Source organism: Anabrus simplex, chromosome 4 (genome assembly GCF_040414725.1).
Source record: "Anabrus simplex isolate iqAnaSimp1 chromosome 4, ASM4041472v1, whole genome shotgun sequence".
NCBI classification, from domain to species: Eukaryota; Metazoa; Arthropoda; class Insecta; order Orthoptera; family Tettigoniidae; genus Anabrus; species Anabrus simplex.
In genome coordinates, this window is record NC_090268.1 from 451,578,129 (window position 1) to 451,597,719 (window position 19,591).

The 19,591-nt window shown below is 42.7% G+C and overlaps 1 protein-coding gene across 2 annotated transcripts in view; it reads right to left on the minus strand.

The window, feature by feature from the left end:
* Positions 1-782: 782 nt before the first annotated feature.
* Positions 783-19,591, minus strand: part of LOC137500601 (vanin-like protein 1) — a 125,697-nt gene continuing 106,888 nt past the window's right edge. For both annotated transcript variants that reach the window (XM_068227547.1, XM_068227546.1), the window contains 3 exons: positions 10,343-10,485; positions 9,134-9,348; positions 783-1,862 (listed from right to left, as the gene is read on the minus strand). In XM_068227547.1, the coding sequence (XP_068083648.1) occupies positions 940-1,862; positions 9,134-9,348; positions 10,343-10,485 (1,281 nt within the window). In that variant the 3' untranslated portion in view covers positions 783-939. The remainder of the gene's footprint in view (positions 1,863-9,133; positions 9,349-10,342; positions 10,486-19,591) is intronic.

The following is a 19,591-nucleotide window of genomic DNA, read 5'->3' on the forward strand; positions in this document are numbered from 1 at the left end:
ATAATAATATTTTTTTGCTAGGGGCTTTACGTCGCACCGACACAGATAGGTCTTATGGCGACGATGGGATAGGAAAGGCCTAGGAGTTGGAAGGAAGCGGCCGTGGCCTTAATTAAGGTACAGCCCCAGCATTTGCCTGGTGTGAAAATGGGAAACCACGGAAAACCATCTTCAGGGCTGCCGATAGTGGGATTCGAACCTGCTATCTCCCGGATGCAAGCTCACAGCCGCGCGCCTCTACGCGCACGGCCAACTCGCCCGGTAATAATAATATTTTAACAATGGATCAAAGTCGTTATTGAAATATTTTAAATTAACGTCGGGTAATAACAAGTTCACTTTTAAAAATTGCCCTTTCGGATTATTCGTGAATAACATTCGAACCGAATAAGTTTTCCAATATCTTCCTTTCCCATTTGACAGAACTCTCCAAGAAACGCGTTTCAGCACTTTAATCACAATTGAGTGAAATATGATAAGTGGGGCACTTTACCGTATTGTGTGATCTAAGAAATATTTTGAGTGTTATAAGGCCGAAAAAGCACCATTAAACTTTCAAATAGACAACGAAAACTGAAATAGGCAAAACGGCTAAATAATAACGGGATGTACCTCTCCCAAATACCTTTGTCTCTACTTGACACTTCGATATATCCACCGAGATAGAAAAAGATACGCGCTAGTTCGTGAACCAAGGGCAAGCTATTTTTATTATTAAAAGTGTCAGTCCTGTCCTACGTTTTTATGTAATGGCGGGGAAGTTAACAGACCAGTCCAGTCCCTTCGTGTAAACACTTTTATTGAATGTTCAAAAACGTCATATTGTTTAGTTCAATTTGCTGTATCGCAGTTTTAAAGTATTTTCAACCATTATATATACTTTACACCTGTTGTATGATTACACCACTCCCATCATTACATGTCGCAGAAGATCATCAGTTATGAGGAGTCTTTAATAAAATTTCTACCGTATATCCCAAACGTGAGGAAAGTGAAATGTTCTTCAGAACTCTTCATTACAACCTGGAGTTTGCCACCCGGAGCAGGCGTCGTCTGGAACTCGAAACTTGTTGCTGGAACTGGAAGGAGACGATCATCGGCCAAAGTACTGGGCAGGATGACAGAATGGTCACCATTAAATTCACCAGATATTTCAACGTCCCTGAAGCTTGAGTACCTGCTTCCTGGATTTTCAACGAGTGATCCGCACGAGTCAAATTTGTCGTTTGCGCATAAGAGGATCGCGCAAACTTGTAAACCGCCTGTTGCAACACCATCAAAGGTTCTGACTCCATCGAATGCTACCAGATGGTATGTGGGCTGTCTCTCGCTGAGCACCGGTGTTTCTAAGCTGAAGTTCATCTTCATTTTGAAAGTACAGTGGAACTCACCGCTCGAGAGTGTGAACTGGTCTCTGTAGAGCGCGGTCTGCGGTGTGAGCTGTAGCGATGTGTACTTTTCAAGGTGTTCCTTCTTCAGCAGGTAGCCATGGTCCACAGCACGGTGTCCTCCCGTGTATAAGTGCTCCTTCTCCGGGCAGTAGCTCTTCAACTTGTTCTTCTCCTTGTCCAACTTATCATCCATTTCTTCTCGTTCGAAGCCTTTTGACAACATCTCACGATCGGGGGATACAGGGATGATGAAGCCACTGCGTACGTCGTGGTCTTCATTCTCCGAATACTTCTTGAGCACCGACGCTACCAGGAGGTAGCTACCTCTAGTGTCTGGCATGGTTGCCACAACAGCCCCTTTCCTGCCTGCGTAAATTCCACTGCCACCACTACCAACCTGGGGGTAGTTATAGCCCGCGCCGAGGAAGTTCACATCCATGGCTAGCGCCCAGGAATCCTGAGCCTGCACAGCTGAAACAAAGAGAACACATGAAACTAGTACATCTCCTTCAATGTGTACGAAATATTCCGTATAAACTACTTGCTTTCCTGAGCTACATCCTTGCTCCAGATGAGTCCTGTAAGAATTTGAATATATATATATATTTTATGGATCTCTCTTCCCCATTCAGAGCGTTCATAGTGGTTTCTAGATCCTTCCTCTGTTACAATTACTGAGCATTTCAAACCTACAATTTCCTTCTGTCCTTCTTCATTTAGCAGTATGTCCATTGTTTCTTATTGACTTTGTATTTCCATAACATACACACATACATAAACGAAATAAAGAAATGCAAAACAAATACTGAGGTATTTTTCTCCCTTTTTCCCTCTCTCTCCACCATCCCTTATGGATTCCGTCCCATATTTTTCGTCATGAAATGTATATAATATTCGGGACACGTTTCTTCACTTTCGATGGCATTTTTAAAGCGAGGGACAGAATTAATCGATATTTGGTTTTCGGAGACGCCGACGTGCCGAAGTTTAGTCCCACGGGACATCTTGAACGTGTTAGTGCACATTCAAATACCACAGGACTCAAAGCAGGTTCGAACTCACCAACCTGACCTCAGAAGGTAAGCGCTACACCGACTGAGCTGCCCAGTCCGGCAAGAGAGAATGTGAGTGAGTGAGTATAACAACAGAATTTGGTATTTTACTTCATAAATGGTTATGATGGTTCACAGTTTTTGATAATAATAATAACCAACACAAAGGTTTTTCTCCACAAGAACCTGAAAACACTAATCCAAATAAATTGCCACCAGATGAAGAATAATTCACAAGAGAGATCAAAAGACCTAAAAACGAAAAAGCCTCGGGTAAGGATGGAATCATAGCAGAATGTACTCAGATCAACAAGCCATACACCATAAAAGAAATCACAAAAATCATGCAAGACATTTGGAAAACAGAACAAATCCCAGAAGACTGGAAAAATGCATTAAATCTCCCGCTACACAAGAAGAGAGACAGAACAGATGTAAACAACTACGGAGGAATCTCAGTAATATCTGTTGCATACAGAATTGTATACCAATGTCTCCTTGATAGAGTACAGCAACAACTAGAACCACAAATCAGAGAACATCAGGCAGGGTTCAGACCAGGCCCATCGTATCCAGATCATCAGAAAATCTGTAGCAAAAATTTAGTGTCCACATTTGGTGATTTCGAAAAGGCCTACGATCCAGTGTATCGCAAATTACTCTTTCAAATATTGAAAGAACAAGGTTTAGACAAGAAAACACCATCAATCATAAAACTGACGCTGACAGACATGAAGTCCAAGGTTAAAATCATTGGCGAAACCTTAGATCCCTTTGAAACCAAAAGGGTAGTAAGACAAGGACATGGACTATTCAACTGTGTCCTAGCAAAAGTAATACAAGAATGACGCAAACAAAAATTGGACGTCAAAGTTCACTAACCAATTAATTTAGACAGAGAAAATTAGCTATAATCTGCATATCATTTGTGGATGACCCTGCAATAAGAACCCGAGACATTTCAACAGCCCAAAATCGGATTGAACTCCCGAAATAAATCGCGGGAAAGGTCGGCCTTCAGATATCTTTTGAAAAGACGGAATACCTGACCTGCAACAAACGGGTATCACAATTTAAGTGAGACAGGTCAGGAAAATGGACTCTGCACATCGACTAACTCAAAATATCTCTTAAAAATGTATCTCCAAGCACACGAAACTTGTTGTTGTTTGAGTCATCAGTCCATAGACGGTTTGATGCAGCCCTCCATGCCACCCTATTCTGTGCTAAACTTTTCATTTCTACCTAACTATTGCATCCTACATCTGCTCTAATCTGCTTGTCATATTCATACCTTGGTCTACCCCTACCGTTCTTACCACCTACACTTCCTTCAAAAACCAACTGAACAAGTCCTGGGTGTCTCAAGATGTGTCCTATCATTCTATCTCTTCTTCTCGTCAAATTTAGCCAAATCGATCTCCTCTCACCAATTCGATTCAGTATCTCTTCATTCGTGATTCGATCTATCCATCTCACCTTCAGCATTCTTCTGTAACACCACATTCCAAAAGCTTCTATTCTCTTTCTTTCTGAGCCAGTTATCGTCCATGTTTCACTTCCATACAATGCCACGCTCCACACGAAAGTCTTCAAAAACAACTTTCTAATCCCGATATCAGTGTTTGAAGTGAGCAAATTTCTTTTCTTAAGAAAGCTCTTCCTTGCTTGTGCTAGTCTGCATTTTATGTCCTCCTTACTTCTGCTATCGTTAGTTATTTTACTACCCAAGTAACAATATTCATCTACTTCCTTTAAGACTTCGTTTCCTAATCTAATATTTCCTACATCACCTATCTTCGTTCGACTGCACTCCATTACTTTTGTTTTGGACTTATTCATTTTCATCTTGTACTCCTTACCCAAGACTTCATCCATACCATTCAGCAACTTCTCGAGATCTTCTGCAGTCTCAGATAAAATAACAATATCATCGGCAAATCTCAAGGTTTTGATTTCCTCTCCTTGGACTGTGATTCCCTTTCCAAATATCTCTTTGATTTTCATTACTGCCTGTTCTATGTAAACATTGAAAAGGACAGGGGACAAACTGCAGCCTTGCCTCACTCTTTTCTGGATTGCTGCTTCTTTTTCAAAGCCCTCGATTCTTATCACTGCAGACTGATTTTTATACAGATTGTAGATAATTCTCCGTTCTCGGTATCTGATCCCTATCATCTTCAGAATCATAAATAGCTTGGTCCAATTAACATTATCGAATGCCTTTTCTAGATCTACGAATGCCATGTACGTGGGCTTGTCCTTCTTGATTCGATTCTCTAAGATCAGAAGTAAAGTCAGGATTGCTTCACGTGTTCCTACATTTCTTCTGAATCCAAATTGATCTTCTCCCAACTCAGCTTCAACTTGTTTTTCCATTCTTCTGTAAAAAATACGTGTTAAAATTTTGCAGGCATGAGATACTAAACTAATGGTGCGGTAGTTTTCACACCTGTCAGCACCGGCTTTCTTGGGAATAGGTATAACAACATTCTTCCGAAAATCGGATGGGACTTCTCCTGTCTCATACATCTTGCACACTAAATGAAATAACATTGCTATGTTGGTTTCTCCTAAGGCAGTCAGTAATTCAGAGGAAATGTCATCAATTCCAGGTGCCTTGTTCCTATGGAGGTCACTCACAGCTCTGTCAAACTCTGACCTCAAAATTGGGTCTCCCATTTCATCAGCATCAACAGCCTCTTCATGTTCCAGAACCAAATTATCTACATCTTTACCTTGATACACCTGTTGGATATGCTCCTGCCACCTTTCTGCTTTGTCTTCATTTCCTAGAAGTGGCTTTCCTTCTGAGCTCTTAAAATTCATACACCTAGATTTCCTTTCTCCAAAAGTTTCCTTGATTTTCCTGTATGCAGCATCTACCTTCCCTACAACCATACAACCTTCAACATCCTTGCACATCTCCTTCAGCCATTCTTCCTTAGCTACCTTGCACTTTCTATCCAGTTCATTCTTTAATCGCCTGTATTCTTTTCTGCCCTCTTCATTTCTAGCATTCTTGTATTTTCGTCGTTAATCAATCAGGTCTAGTATCTCCTGAGTTATCCACTGATTCTTAGTTGATCTTTTCTTCCTTCCTAACATTTCTTCAGCAGCCTTAATGACTTCATTTTTCATGACTCTCCACTCTTCCTCTATAGAGTTTCTTCAGTCTTTTCATTTTGTCCTAGGGCAACATGTTCCTTGAAACAATCCCACACACTTTTTTCTTTCAACTTCTCTAGATAGCATCTTTTTGCCTTGTTTCCTTTCTTCAATTTCTTCAACTTCAGGTGGCATTTCATGGCGAACAAGTTGTGGTCAGAGTCCACGTCTGCTCTTGGAAAAGTTTTGCTAACTTAGACACTAAAATACAGTCATTAAACCATAATGTCTTTATGGATCCGAGACTCTTGAAGGGGAAAGCAGGCATTGAAACCATTGAGAAAAAAGGAACGGAAAAGCATAAGAAAGATTTTAGGCCTAAGACTCACCAACGAACAATATCAACTTACTGTAGAGGCAGACAGTAACTCAAACAATACACAAATATTTAGAGTGATAGTAGAAAACGCAGGCTAAGGTTCTATGGTCATATTATAAGAATGCATTCAGACAAACAAATAGTCGAATTCTACAAAAATAGGAGTAAGATTAAAACAGACAAAATGAAATGGATTGGCGAAATTAAAACCGATTTGAAACAGACAGAAATTAGACCAGCATTTGTCAAAAACAGGGTAATCTTCAGATCCAAATTTCATAAAAGGCAAGTTGAGCAATAGGAAAGACCAAAGAAGAAGACTGGAACAAGCTGGTCTGAAGGCAGAAAGGAAGCCCACAGTGAAAGAATGAAAGAAATAGGGGCACAGAGGAAGGCAAATGTACGATTCTAAGTTATTTGCGAAGTCTTAATGGGCTTATTCGCATATAATAATAATAATAATAATAATAATAATAACAATAATAATAATAATAGTAATAATGTTAAGCGTTCATACAGCTGCAACCTCTCCCGGTATTTCCTACAAGGGATGAGTGAGTTAGGCCGGCCTGGGGGCTCATGACGGCCTCTGTTCATATTGTACTTTCCGTCTCCGTGGCTTATCTGGAAGACGACACCAGAAAGTTCCTATTCCAGCCGCACCCCAATATACTGGATCCCCATCACCAGGCATATGTGCCGACCCATGGCTTAATGGTTATCATGCTGGCCCTTGATTCAGAGGGTCTCGGGTTACATTCCCGGTCGGCTCTGGGATTATAAATTTCTTTAGTTAATTCCTACGGTTCGGGGACTGGGTGTGTGTGAGGTTTTCAGCATTAGATTTCACCTTGATAGGGCTCCATCCTCACAGACGCGCAGATCGTCTTAACGGCGTCAAATCGAAAAACCTGCATCGGGCTTCTCCCGGCGCCACACGCCATTTATTTTATTACCAGTCACATAGAAGCAGGTTCACCGTCAACAACGAGCAGAATTCTTAGAGAGTTGACTTGTTTGTTTTTGTTGTCTTGTGTTAAGTAGTTCAGTGTGTGAAGCAGTCACGTGATTTGATTGAGCGAATTGTCAGCCTTGTCTGGAGTCGAGCACAGTGAACAGCAGTGAAGTTGATTGTGTCAATTGTCAGTCATGTCTGGAGTCGAGCACAGTGTACAGTAGTCACGTGAGCTGATTGTGCAAATTGGCAGCCTTGTCTGCAGTCGAGCTCAGTGTACAACAGTCACGTTAGTTGATTGTGCAAATTGTCAGTCTGGTCTACAATCGAAGACAGTGTACTGCAGTCACGTGAGCTGATTTTGCGAATTGTCAGTCTTGTCTAGAGTCGAGCACAATGTACAGCAGTCATGTGAATTGACTGTGCGAATTGTCAGTCTTGTCTGGAGTGGAACACAGTGTACAGCAGTCACCTTAGTTGACTGTGCGAATTGTCAGTCTGGTCTACAGTCGAAGACAGTGTACTGCAGTCACGTGAGTTGATTGTGCGACTTGTCAGTCTTGTTTAGAGTCGAGCACAATGTACAGCAGTCACGTGAATTGACTGTGAGAATTGTCAGTCTGGTCTGGAGTCGAGAAGAGTGTACCGAATGCATGGTGCGCGACATGTAAAGTTCGTGTGTTCGAACCTGATTGAATGGAGCTGTTATATGAAGTAACATTGATGCATGCGATGTGAAAGTTGAAATCTCTCAATGAGGATCGCCCGTAGGAACTGGAATGACAGATTTGTGGTTGATTTTACTATGAATGGAGTAATGAATACGTAGGCCCCTTAATAAAGTCTGTGTGTCATTTTTTGTAGCATCAGTGATAGTTTCCTATCTGTAAGATAAATATTCGAAATGAGCAGGTTTTTATGTATAATGTCCGTAGGCGGCAGCACTATCTTCACGGTTGGTTGGTTGGTAGTAATGTTCCATTGTGTAGGCACTACGTGCATTTCGCGTTCCAGACAATGGGGGTGACGCAAGAGTAGCACTACAGCAGCATACTACAGGCCAGTATTGGCTTCACTGAGGAAGCACATTGCAAAGAAACGACCAGTGCTTTCCGGACTGGGTGGCGCACAGCCTCACGTCGCACCTCATCCGCATCACCCTGAAGGCTAAGCTTAGGGGCATTCAATTTGAGAACTCTGAAGCAGTGTTTAAGGAAAGCGAGGCGATTCTCAAGGACTTGACACAGAATGGTCTGCAGCATGTGTTCAAGGACTGCCAGAGACGCTCATTGAGGTAGTAGGAGACATCTTCGTAAGAAAAGATCATGTAAACTTTGAAATGGAGTAATAAACATCTGTGAAAAAATCAGTCTCAGTCTTTGTTGATCAGCCCTCGTAAGTTACAAGAATGTGAGAGACTGCAAACACACCTCGACAAAGGTGAGAGATGGACATTAGACACTGAGATGATGGTGAAATATCTGAGAACCGAACAGCGCTCACTATATCATGGCGATCACTCCGGGATTGTAAATAAAAGTTAAAGATCCTCTCATGTTATGAGGGTATTAGGGGACCCTAAAGGGATATCAAGCACAGAGCATATAAGTCTCTGGTAAGACCCCAACTAGAGAAGGTTCCAGGGTATGGGACCAACACCAGGATTACTTTATTACGAATACAGGAAAATATCCAAGAAAATGCGGCTTGATTTGTTATGGGTGATTTCAGACAAAGGAGTAAGGGCTGGAAAGACTTGGAAGAAATGAGACGAACTGCTCGATTAAGCGGTATGTTCATGGCGTCAGTAGAGATATGGCGTTGAATAAGTTTGAGTGGTGTTTAAGATCACGATATGAAGATAAAGTTAGAATTCAATGGGACATATTTGTTTATAGGAAGTAGAGGTAGGGATTGGAATAATTTTTGGAACTGAGATGTTCAATTAACTTTCAAATTATTTGCAATTATTTGAGAAAAGACTAGGGAAACAACAGATAGTAATCTGCCACCTGGGCGACTGCCCTGAACGCAAATCAGTAGTGACTCATTAACTGAGATAAACACCAACAAGTGAAGAACTGGTCTGATAACAAGAGGCTTCTGTAAGAAGCGACCAATTAGTGAAGTCTTCGCATTTTCTGTCGAGTATAAAGGCGTGCACTAATATCATCCGAAATGTAAATTAGACCAATAAGACGGTCAGTGCTTCATACGTAGCAATAGTGATGATAATTTTCTGCATTACCTGTTAAGAAGGGTAGTTCTGAGAACCACGCCGTCGGGAACACTATGTCCCGTACTCCCAGCTCCTGAACTAGTTTCATGCCTGGCTGCTCGAACATCAAGTCGAAACAGATGAAGGTTCCGAAGCGCACACCAAAGTCGGTTTCAAAGAAGGTAAAATCTGTCTCTGGTGGTGACGTGAGGCCTGTCTCTCCGAACAAGTGAGTCTTGCGGTACCTGCGAACATATGTGCACCGGTCATATTTGGCGCCGTAAACCAATCAGATCGCTTCGCGAGTGAATTGAAATGGGCAGTGTTGCCAAATCTGCGTGTGAGTTAAGAGTGGTTGAGAACCATGCAGGATCGTTCGTTTCGGCAGGTGTGCTGCTGTGCGATCCTGTCTGCTCGGACTGGTGGTATCGTGCCAGCTTACTTTTTGTTGAGGCACCCTGTGTGAAAATTATTCCCTTTACTCATATGTGTGCGATAAATACCCGATGAGTCGAAAAATCTCCATTGTGCTGCATTGGCGGGGGACAAAGTGATCTTTCATGGAGGCGATATTTTACATCCGTGTAAGTGAAGAACCCTCCTCGTCGCTAGAAATTTTGAAATACAAATAAATAGTGGTGTTGAATTATGTGACTGAAGAGATGGCAGGTGGAAGAATCTCACTTTCGTAACAAACGGGCCTTTTCAGGGATTTAGTTTTGTTGTAATTAATGAAATGTGGATTAGTGGGGAGGTACCAGAGCAGGTATCGCGGTGTTCTTCTTGTTCCTTTTAGGATTACGATCGTTTGACTGACTCAGGAGAATTCTAGACTTGGTCATTTTCTTTATCTGAGATCTAACAGTGGGGTGCCTCTTGTCATTATACGTAATGAACTTTTGTAATTTGGAAAATGGAGTTTTTGGAATATAGTCCCGGGCCTCAACCCATACATCAGGGAGGGGGGGGGGGATGACGCATGCTAAATTAATATTTGAAGAGAAACAACACCGCCTTGCAAAGCCCATTTGACTTCTCCCATGAAGCGATCTGATCGGCTAACTTGAGCAGATGATACAGTGTGACCAAACCTCTAACGCTCGTTTACTAGATTCACGTTGTTTTGAACTCATTCCAGTCTAACCTATGCTCGCAGCGGGCGTTCACATCGCGCTGCCAGCATAGTCCAGAGCAAGGTTTGACAGTTGACTAAAAATCGAAACGAAGTGGAAGTTTTACCTGGCAATGACCGCTCCCTGGCGATCGAACACCACGTTCGCGTTGTAGAAGACGTCATCCTCGTCCTGAGAAGACTTCTCCGGTAAGTTCACCACCATGTAGATGGCGTTGTCCCGAGCCGCGCACGACAGGTTCCTCAGCCCCTAAGTGGAGACAAGACCCCTATCACTAGACTTCCGGAACCGCCTCTGTCTTTGGAGAAAGATGAGATTTGATCATCCATTACTATCAGCTCTCAACACAGCGATTGAACCCGAACGGCTTTCTACACGTTTTACAGTGAAGAGGAAAAGAAGCAGGAGGCGAGTAATGGTCCACCCATGGCCGTCTTCGCGCCAGGCCCGAGTATAGGAGCGGCCACAGGTGCTCTCAAAATTCAGGGAAAAGGGTAGTGTTCAGAGACAGAGTGGAGTAGAATGAATCATTCTTACTTTTTAAACAATTGGACGAATGATAATTTGCGAACATAAAATAAGTAGTCAAACTTCCTTACGGTTGAGATTATTGGAATAACGACAAAGGATAATTAGAGCTTAGAACCTACCACAATAGGAGAAACAAACTCACAGGGACTCAACGAAGCTACCACTATCGGAGAGTAGGAAGCTCTTGCATTATAGGGTTTGTAAAGTGTAAAATTAGAGTGATGATACCCATGAGGTATTCTCACCCATCAACACAGCAATTAAAACAGAAAGGACTCGTCCTCTTTGAGATTCTTACAACCTGACCCTTCAGCCCCGTTAATCATCATACCTTTGTAGTCACTCTATAACATCAGCCACACAAAGCTTCATCTCTGATTCCCGTCCCTCACTCATATCATTTATAGATATAAGTAACGACAGAGGTCCAGTAACACTTCTTGGTAACCCCTCCCCCCTCACTGTTAATCATTATAGAATCAGAGAACAGTTCACCTACTCTGATTCTCCGAGTTTTGTTTTCCAGAAATGTAGCGACTCATTCAGTCACATTTTGTCTAGTCCAATACCGCTCCTTTTCCTCAGTAATCTCCCATGATCTACTTGGATAAGCCATTAGCTGTACAGTCAATCTGAACTCCTAAATCCGAAATATCTGCTGTATCTTGCTGAAAACCAACAAGTTGAGCTTCATTGGAATAACCTTTCCTCGACATGAACTGCCTTTTCTCAAACCAATTTGTATCTAATATAATCAGGAAGAATGCATTCCCAACATGTCAAGCTGACTAGCCTTTAAATATCCATTTGATGTTTATCACCATTTCGTTTGTAAAGTGGGACTACAATTGCAACTTACCTATTGTTATAGTTCCTTCATGCAAAAAGTAACCAGATAAATACTTCAGATATAATATTATATCCTAACCCATTGTCTTTAGTTTATCCCAAGAAATGTTTAAAAACCCAGCTGGTTTTCTAGCTTTCAACTTTTGTATCATATTGTAAATATCTTTATTATCAAAGCAAAATTCAGTTTTTCACAAGTATTAGTCACCTCCTCTATTTGGACATTATCCTTATATCCAACTATATTTAGGCCTACATACTGCATGCTAAATACTTCAGCCTTCGCTAAATCCTCACGTATACACTCCCCTTGGCCATTTATAATTCCTGGAACCCGTTTCCGCCTTGACGTGAGAAACATAGTTGAAACGCGCTGAAGGGGGGGGGGGCGAGGGAATGTGATGTTATTTTGGTGATGACAAAATCGAGACTAATGTACGAGCCCACTTATCAGTATGACGTTGCACTGGTTCAGTTGGGAAGGGTGACATAAAGCCGTTGCATCCTCTCCTGGGCCCTAAACTGTATACTGACACTAGGATGGAGTTGCGTCCACACATGCTCTATCCGCGACAGATGTACGGAGTCGCTCAACATCACGCAGACTCGTGCCGTGTGTGGATGAAGAATGGCTCCGCGATACTGTCGCATCAGAGGTGTCTCCGTCACGTACCACTGTACCCGTCAGAGTTCCCTCAGTCACTACCAGTCACCACCTGAAGTCACACCCGATGACTCCCCACACCATGACGCAGGAGTAAAACCGTTTGCCTCTCCAAAATATTGCAAGAATGGGACCTTTCCCTAGGTCATCACCATACTCGCAGACAATGGCCATAGTAGGCTTAATAAATTCCCTAGGAAAAGTTTTAAAAAAAGCGATGCGTTTCGTAAACGGGAATAGGAGGAATACCATTAATTGGGAAAGTCTTTAATCTAGAATAAGTAGAGCTCGAAGGACTGCCTGGAGTAGTATTAGGAACCTCCCTCGTACTTGTCGAGAAATGATCACAAGCATGAAATTAGAGCCAGAAACCAGCATACGAATGTGAACAATTTTCCCTTCGTAAACAGGACCATACGGGATCGAAATAAATTTCCGGCATCAGTCATTGATAGATTCCCTTCCGGTATCGAGACGTTTAAGAAGACCATTGGCGACTGTGCAAAGTGAAAATTAAAAGTTGTAATTTGTGATTTCCTGCTTGATTTAGAATGTTAAACTAGTAGTATTGTCCGCCTCTGTGGTGTAGTGGTTAGTGTGATTAGCAGCCACGCCCGGAGGCCCGGGTTCGATTCCCGGCTCTACCACGAAATTTGAAAAGTGGTACGAGGGCTGGAACAGGGTCCACTCAGCCTCGGGAGGTCAACTGAGTAGAGATGGGTTCGATTCCGACCTCAGCCATCCTGGAAGTGGTTTTCCGTGGTCTCCCACTTCTCCTCAAGGCAAATGCCGGGATGGTACCTAACTTAAGGCCACGGCCGCTTCCTTCCCTCTTCCTTGTCTATCCCTTCCAATCTTCCCATACCCCACCAAGGCCCCTGTTCAGCATAGCAGGTGAGGCCGCCTGGGCGAGGTACTGGTCAGCCTCCCTAGCTGTATCCCCCGACCAACGTCTCACGCTCCAGGACATTGCCTTTGGGGCGGTAGAGGTGGGATCCCTCGCTGAGTCCGAGGGAAAAACCTACCCTGGAGAGTAAGCAGATTAAGAAGGAAAGAAAGAAAGAAACTAGTAGTATTTGTTTCTCTTTCCATGGAATTGCTTATTGCGCTCATGTTGTGGTAGTTAGTTGTTGTTGTTGTTTAACTTTACTTGTCTACTAGTAGGCTGTTGCTGGATGTGGAATCTTAAAATAATGGTGCTTGTTGTATCACACGACTGTAATTGCCACTGGGATATGTCCAATTGTCCGATTCTTTGGCTGAATAGTCAGCGTACGGGCCTTCGATTCAGACGGTCACGGGTTCGATTGCCGCCCGGGTCGGAATATTAATCCCTTCTGATTAATTCTTCTGGCTCGGGGACTGGGTCTTTGTGTCCGTAGCAAGACTCTCCTCTTCATATTCACACAACACACTACACTACCAACCACCACAGAAACACGCAGTAGTGGTTACATCCATCATCCACATAGAGATGGAGTCAGGAAGGGCATCCGGCCGTAAACATGGCCAAATACTGTTTATAGAACTTTCACTTGCTATTTGTTAGTCAATGTTTAGAAGAAGTAAGAAAGCATCGTATTCCGCGCTACGAATTTGCGTGCTCTTCGCGCATGAGCGAACCCAAATATGAGCAGAAACACGAAAAGATAATGAAAATATTCTTTCGTAAAAAATTAAAGACATTTTGTTTATAAATATGGCCGAAAAGTTTATGAACACCGAATTTTCTTTATTAACGAATATGCCCATGGATATTGTTGGATAACCGTATTTATTAACAAGGCTGACGAAAGCATATGCCCGATGCTGAGCATGTATGATGTCGAAGAGAAAGGCTCCTTGTAATCAGGCAGGTAGTATCCTCATTGCAATTCACATATCTGCGGATCAAACCAGATACATTAATAAATCCAATTATCAAAAATTCGAACCGGTTTGCTTGAGCTGTACCTGCCATAGACATGAAGTGCATCCTCAGGGGATTTGGAAAGGAATGTGTTCCTTGCTGGAGCCACAAATGAAATGAATCATATGCGGAATAAATACTCAGTTATAAAACACAGGTTGCTTAGATGCAGTCAGAAAACATAAATGGAATTCATTAACAGGTAATTTGAACTATCAATATTCAAGCAGACCTGGATGGTCAATTTGATATATGGTTGCAGATCATCTGAAATTTAGTGTAACGTAGCAACGTGACAAAACGTGTGACGGAAGTATAATCATAGGAAATGTGCAGGCTGTGACAAAATGTATGGATGAATGATCGGACAATGTTACCTAGCAACTGTCCAGGCAGTGATGTAAGGTACGGATGAATGATCAGTGTTACCTAGCAACTGTGCAGGCAGTGATGTAAGGTACGGATGAATGATCAGTGTTACCTAGCAACTGTGCAGGCAGTGATGTAAGGTACGGATGAATGATCAGTGTTACCTAGCAACTGTGCAGGCAGTGATGTAAGGTACGGATGAATGATCAGTGTTACCTAGCAACTGTGCAGGCAGTGATGTAAGGTACGGATGAATGATCAGTGTTACCTAGCAACTGTGCAGGCAGTGATGTAATGTACGGATGAATGATCAGTGTTACCTAGCAACTGTGCAGGCAGTGATGTAAGGTACGGATGAATGATCGGACAATGTTACCTAGCAACTATGCAGGCAGTGATGTAAGGTACGGATGAATGATCGGACAATGTTACCTAGCAACTGTGCAGGCAGTGATGTAAGGTACGGATGAATGATCGGACAATGTTACCTAGCAACTGTGCAGGCAGTGATGTAATGTACGGATGAATGATCAGTGTTACCTAGCAACTATGCAGGCAGTGATGTAAGGTACGGATGAATGATCGGACAATGTTACCTAGCAACTATGCAGGCAGTGATGTAATGTACGGATGAATGATCAGTGTTACCTAGCAACTATGCAGGCAGTGATGTAAGGTACGGATGAATGATCGGACAATGTTACCTAGCAACTGTGCAGGCAGTGATGTAAGGTACGGATGAATGATCGGACAATGTTACCTAGCAACTGTGCAGGCAGTGATGTAAGGTACGGATGAATGATCGGACAATGTTACCTAGCAACTGTGCAGGCAGTGATGTAAGGTACGGATGAATGATCAGTGTTACCTAGCAACTGTGCAGGCAGTGATGTAAGGTACGGATGAATGATCGGACAATGTTACCTAGCAACTATGCAGGCTGTGATGTAAGGTACGGATGAATGATCGGACAATGCTACCTAGCAACTGTGCAGGCAGTGATGTAAGGTACGGATGAATGATCAGTGTTACCTAGCAACTATGCAGGCAGTGATGTAAGGTACGGATGAATGATCAGTGTTACCTAGCAACTGTGCAGGCAGTGATGTAAGGTACGGATGAATGATCAGTGTTACCTAGCAACTGTGCAGGCAGTGATGTAAGGTACGGATGAATGATCGGACAATGTTACCTAGCAACTATGCAGGCAGTGATGTAAGGTACGGATGAATGATCGGACAATGTTACCTAGCAACTGTGCAGGCAGTGATGTAATGTACGGATGAATGATCAGTGTTACCTAGCAACTATGCAGGCAGTGATGTAAGGTACGGATGAATGATCGGACAATGTTACCTAGCAACTATGCAGGCAGTGATGTAATGTACGGATGAATGATCAGTGTTACCTAGCAACTATGCAGGCAGTGATGTAAGGTACGGATGAATGATCGGACAATGTTACCTAGCAACTGTGCAGGCAGTGATGTAAGGTACGGATGAATGATCGGACAATGTTACCTAGCAACTGTGCAGGCAGTGATGTAAGGTACGGATGAATGATCGGACAATGTTACCTAGCAACTGTGCAGGCAGTGATGTAAGGTACGGATGAATGATCAGTGTTACCTAGCAACTGTGCAGGCAGTGATGTAAGGTACGGATGAATGATCGGACAATGTTACCTAGCAACTATGCAGGCTGTGATGTAAGGTACGGATGAATGATCGGACAATGCTACCTAGCAACTGTGCAGGCAGTGATGTAAGGTACGGATGAATGATCAGTGTTACCTAGCAACTATGCAGGCAGTGATGTAAGGTACGGATGAATGATCAGTGTTACCTAGCAACTGTGCAGGCAGTGATGTAAGGTACGGATGAATGATCAGTGTTACCTAGCAACTGTGCAGGCAGTGATGTAAGGTACGGATGAATGATCGGACAATGTTACCTAGCAACTATGCAGGCAGTGATGTAAGGTACGGATGAATGATCAGTGTTACCTAGCAACTGTGCAGGCTATGCCTTAAAGTTCGTTACCATTGCATTGTTAATGGATGGCTATGATCGAGAGACATATTTAAGATGATTGGAATTTCGCAAAAGGTGAAGTGGTTTTTCTTTTAATTCAAACTGTGTGGTATTTCTCCTGAATGTACCATTAAGATTTGAAAGGTAAAACCGAAACCTCTGGCACGTAGGATGGTCTGATTAACCAGAAATATAGCAGACAGCAACAGAGAATTAGCTGGAAAAACCTAAAATAGAACGGATAACAACTTTCTCTCTTGGAAGAATTGTCTATTCCGGAGCTTGCAGCGGTTTTGAAGGGAACAATCACATCCTGCGAAATGGTAGACTTTTATATATTTTGTAGTTGCTGCACTAAATCCAAGAATACACTGAAAGCAATCCAGAGGGCAGACACGCTAAGCATATGCTGCAAATTGTTAGAGAGAATGATCTGCAACAGGTCGAGGAGAGAGAGGATTCCAACAGGAATGTTCTGAGGACATGAAGGAGACAATGCCTCTGTTCTTGGACCAAATGAAATGGTGTATGGCTTTTAGTGCCGGGAGTGTCCGAGGATATGTTCGGCTCGCCAGATGCACGTCTTTTGATGCCAGTAGGCGACCTGCGCGTCGTGATGAGGACCAAATGTTGATGAAGACGACACATACACCCAGCCCTCAAGCCAGCGAAATTAACCATTGCTGGTTAAAATTCCCGACCCTGCCGGGAATAGAACTCGGGACCCCTGGAACCAAAGACCAGCACGCTAATCATTTAGCCATGGAGCCGGACTTCCTAGACCTAATGTCAGCACATGACAGTCTGACGACGGGGAGTAATTCTTAAATATCTCAAAATAGCTCCTTGTAAGGACTTTGAATCTTTGCTCAATAACATCCTACGCAATACATTGAGGAAATGATGGAGATATATCTACTAGAATATCAGGTGTCCAAACCCAAGGAGTCTCACAAATTGCACCGGCATTTACATTTTACAACTTGCGTCTTTTGGAAGGACTTTTTGAAGAAGTTGAGAAGCTCTTGTGGAAAGGGACAACATGAAGCATTATTGCCTTGAAGGTAGCAGATTGTTCTTTTTCATGGTCCAAGGAGTAAAAAATTCCACGACGATCTAAGCCACTACGCACTCATAAGTAAGTCTGAATCGACTTTGTTGCCAGATATAAATAACTGTTCTTAAGGTCAGGATTACTGGAAATGTCTTTACTCCGTTGTAAAATGGGCCTGTGCTGGAAAGAAAATGCTGTGTGTTTTAAACTGTGCCACTATTTTTCTTCTAATATATATCGGTAGATTTTAAAGGAATTTTCTAAAAATAACACCAGAGGGATTTTTATACGGGTTTAGTTATCAGAATACTAGATAAGGAATTATAATTTTGTTAAGAAGAACAATGACATTTCATAGTAAACACACCGAGCCTGCAAGGCTCAGGCGGAGCGCGCCGGCCTCTCCCCGCTGGGTTCCGTACTTCAAATCACGGTCACTGCAGGTCAGATATGTGCTGAACAAAACGCAGCCGGGACAGGTTTTTCTCCGGATAATCCGATCATCTTTCTTTCCACAAATACTCTCCAGTATCATAACATTTCATCTGTAAGTCTAATCATTTCTCCAAGAGAGTGCGCGAAGCTTCGGCAGCCGGCACAATTCCTGTCCTCGCAGATAGATAGGGACTTCATCCGTTACTTTCGTGACCCGGTCGAATGACTGGAAACGGGCTTGCGGATTCTCTTTTTCAATAACACACACCAAAAAATTTCCAAGCCATGAATCTGACCAGGGATAGTGATCTGCCTTCTACCTCATACCATTCACATAGATGTGCAATTCTTCAAAGCACTAGACATAGCTTCGTCAGGCTCCTGGGAGGGCATACGGTGAAGTGATATTTCACAGAACGGAATTTGGCCTTTGGATCGTAATGTTTTCCAGGGTTCAGATTTTTCGCTCACAGATTTCCACTTGGGACCAGATTTTATTTGATGAAATACAAATAAGAAATAAATTCCAAAATCAGCGCCAGCTAGGGATTCCCTAAGCTAATACAATAAGTGACCCCAGAGCAAATATCACTAATTTCAGCTCTGTGTTAAAGAGAAGCCGAGTAACTTCGTCAACTGCAGTGCTTATAAAAAATCTTTCGGACAACTGCAGACCATCACGGGGTAGTGCGAAGAAATCATTAACACTCACAGAAGTTGAAAATTCAATTAGTTGGTATTGAAAATTCTGTGACGAAAACAAAGAAGATGATAGTGTCGCGCACGAGAGGAAGTGATAACCTGGACCGATACTTCACAATTAGATGTTGTCAACTAATTTAGATAACCTAATTATATTGTTATTACAATATATGGATATTTAGAAAGCATTTATTCCACTCTATGTTACAAATGAAGTTCTACTGCTTATTCACACTTTCTCCGATACAGCCTTTAAAACAAGAATGTACTTTAAAATAATGTATGCCGTATACAGGCTGTCCCAGAGCGATATGACTCGAACTATCAGTTGAAACAAAAATTTTCGTATGTACATATGGCCTATTCCGAATAGTTGCGCACACGTGAGTCTTACCCACCCAAACTCTTTGACGTTATATTCTAGCGCAGCCTAACTCATTGCTCCGCCATTAAAGTAGCCCGTGTTGTGAGTGCGAGAGAGAAGCTTTCTGATCGTGGAGTGTTTACCAGAGTGTTCATCACATTTCATGAAACAGGTCCCCGCTTTTAAAACAATCTGTGCAGCAATGTCCCACGAACTCGTGTACGTGGAAATATTGTACCCTTTTTAAAACGTCAAAGAGGTTGGGTGGGTAAGACACATACTACTCCCCCAGGGAATTGTTACCGCTAGACATGGAGCGCGGCAGCTCGCCACGGTAAGGCTGCCGCGGACGGGAGAGAGGCATGTACAGTCATACAATGATGGTCCTGCACACAAAGGATAGATACCAGGTTCTTCATCAGCTGTGTCTGTCTCACTATTCCCAC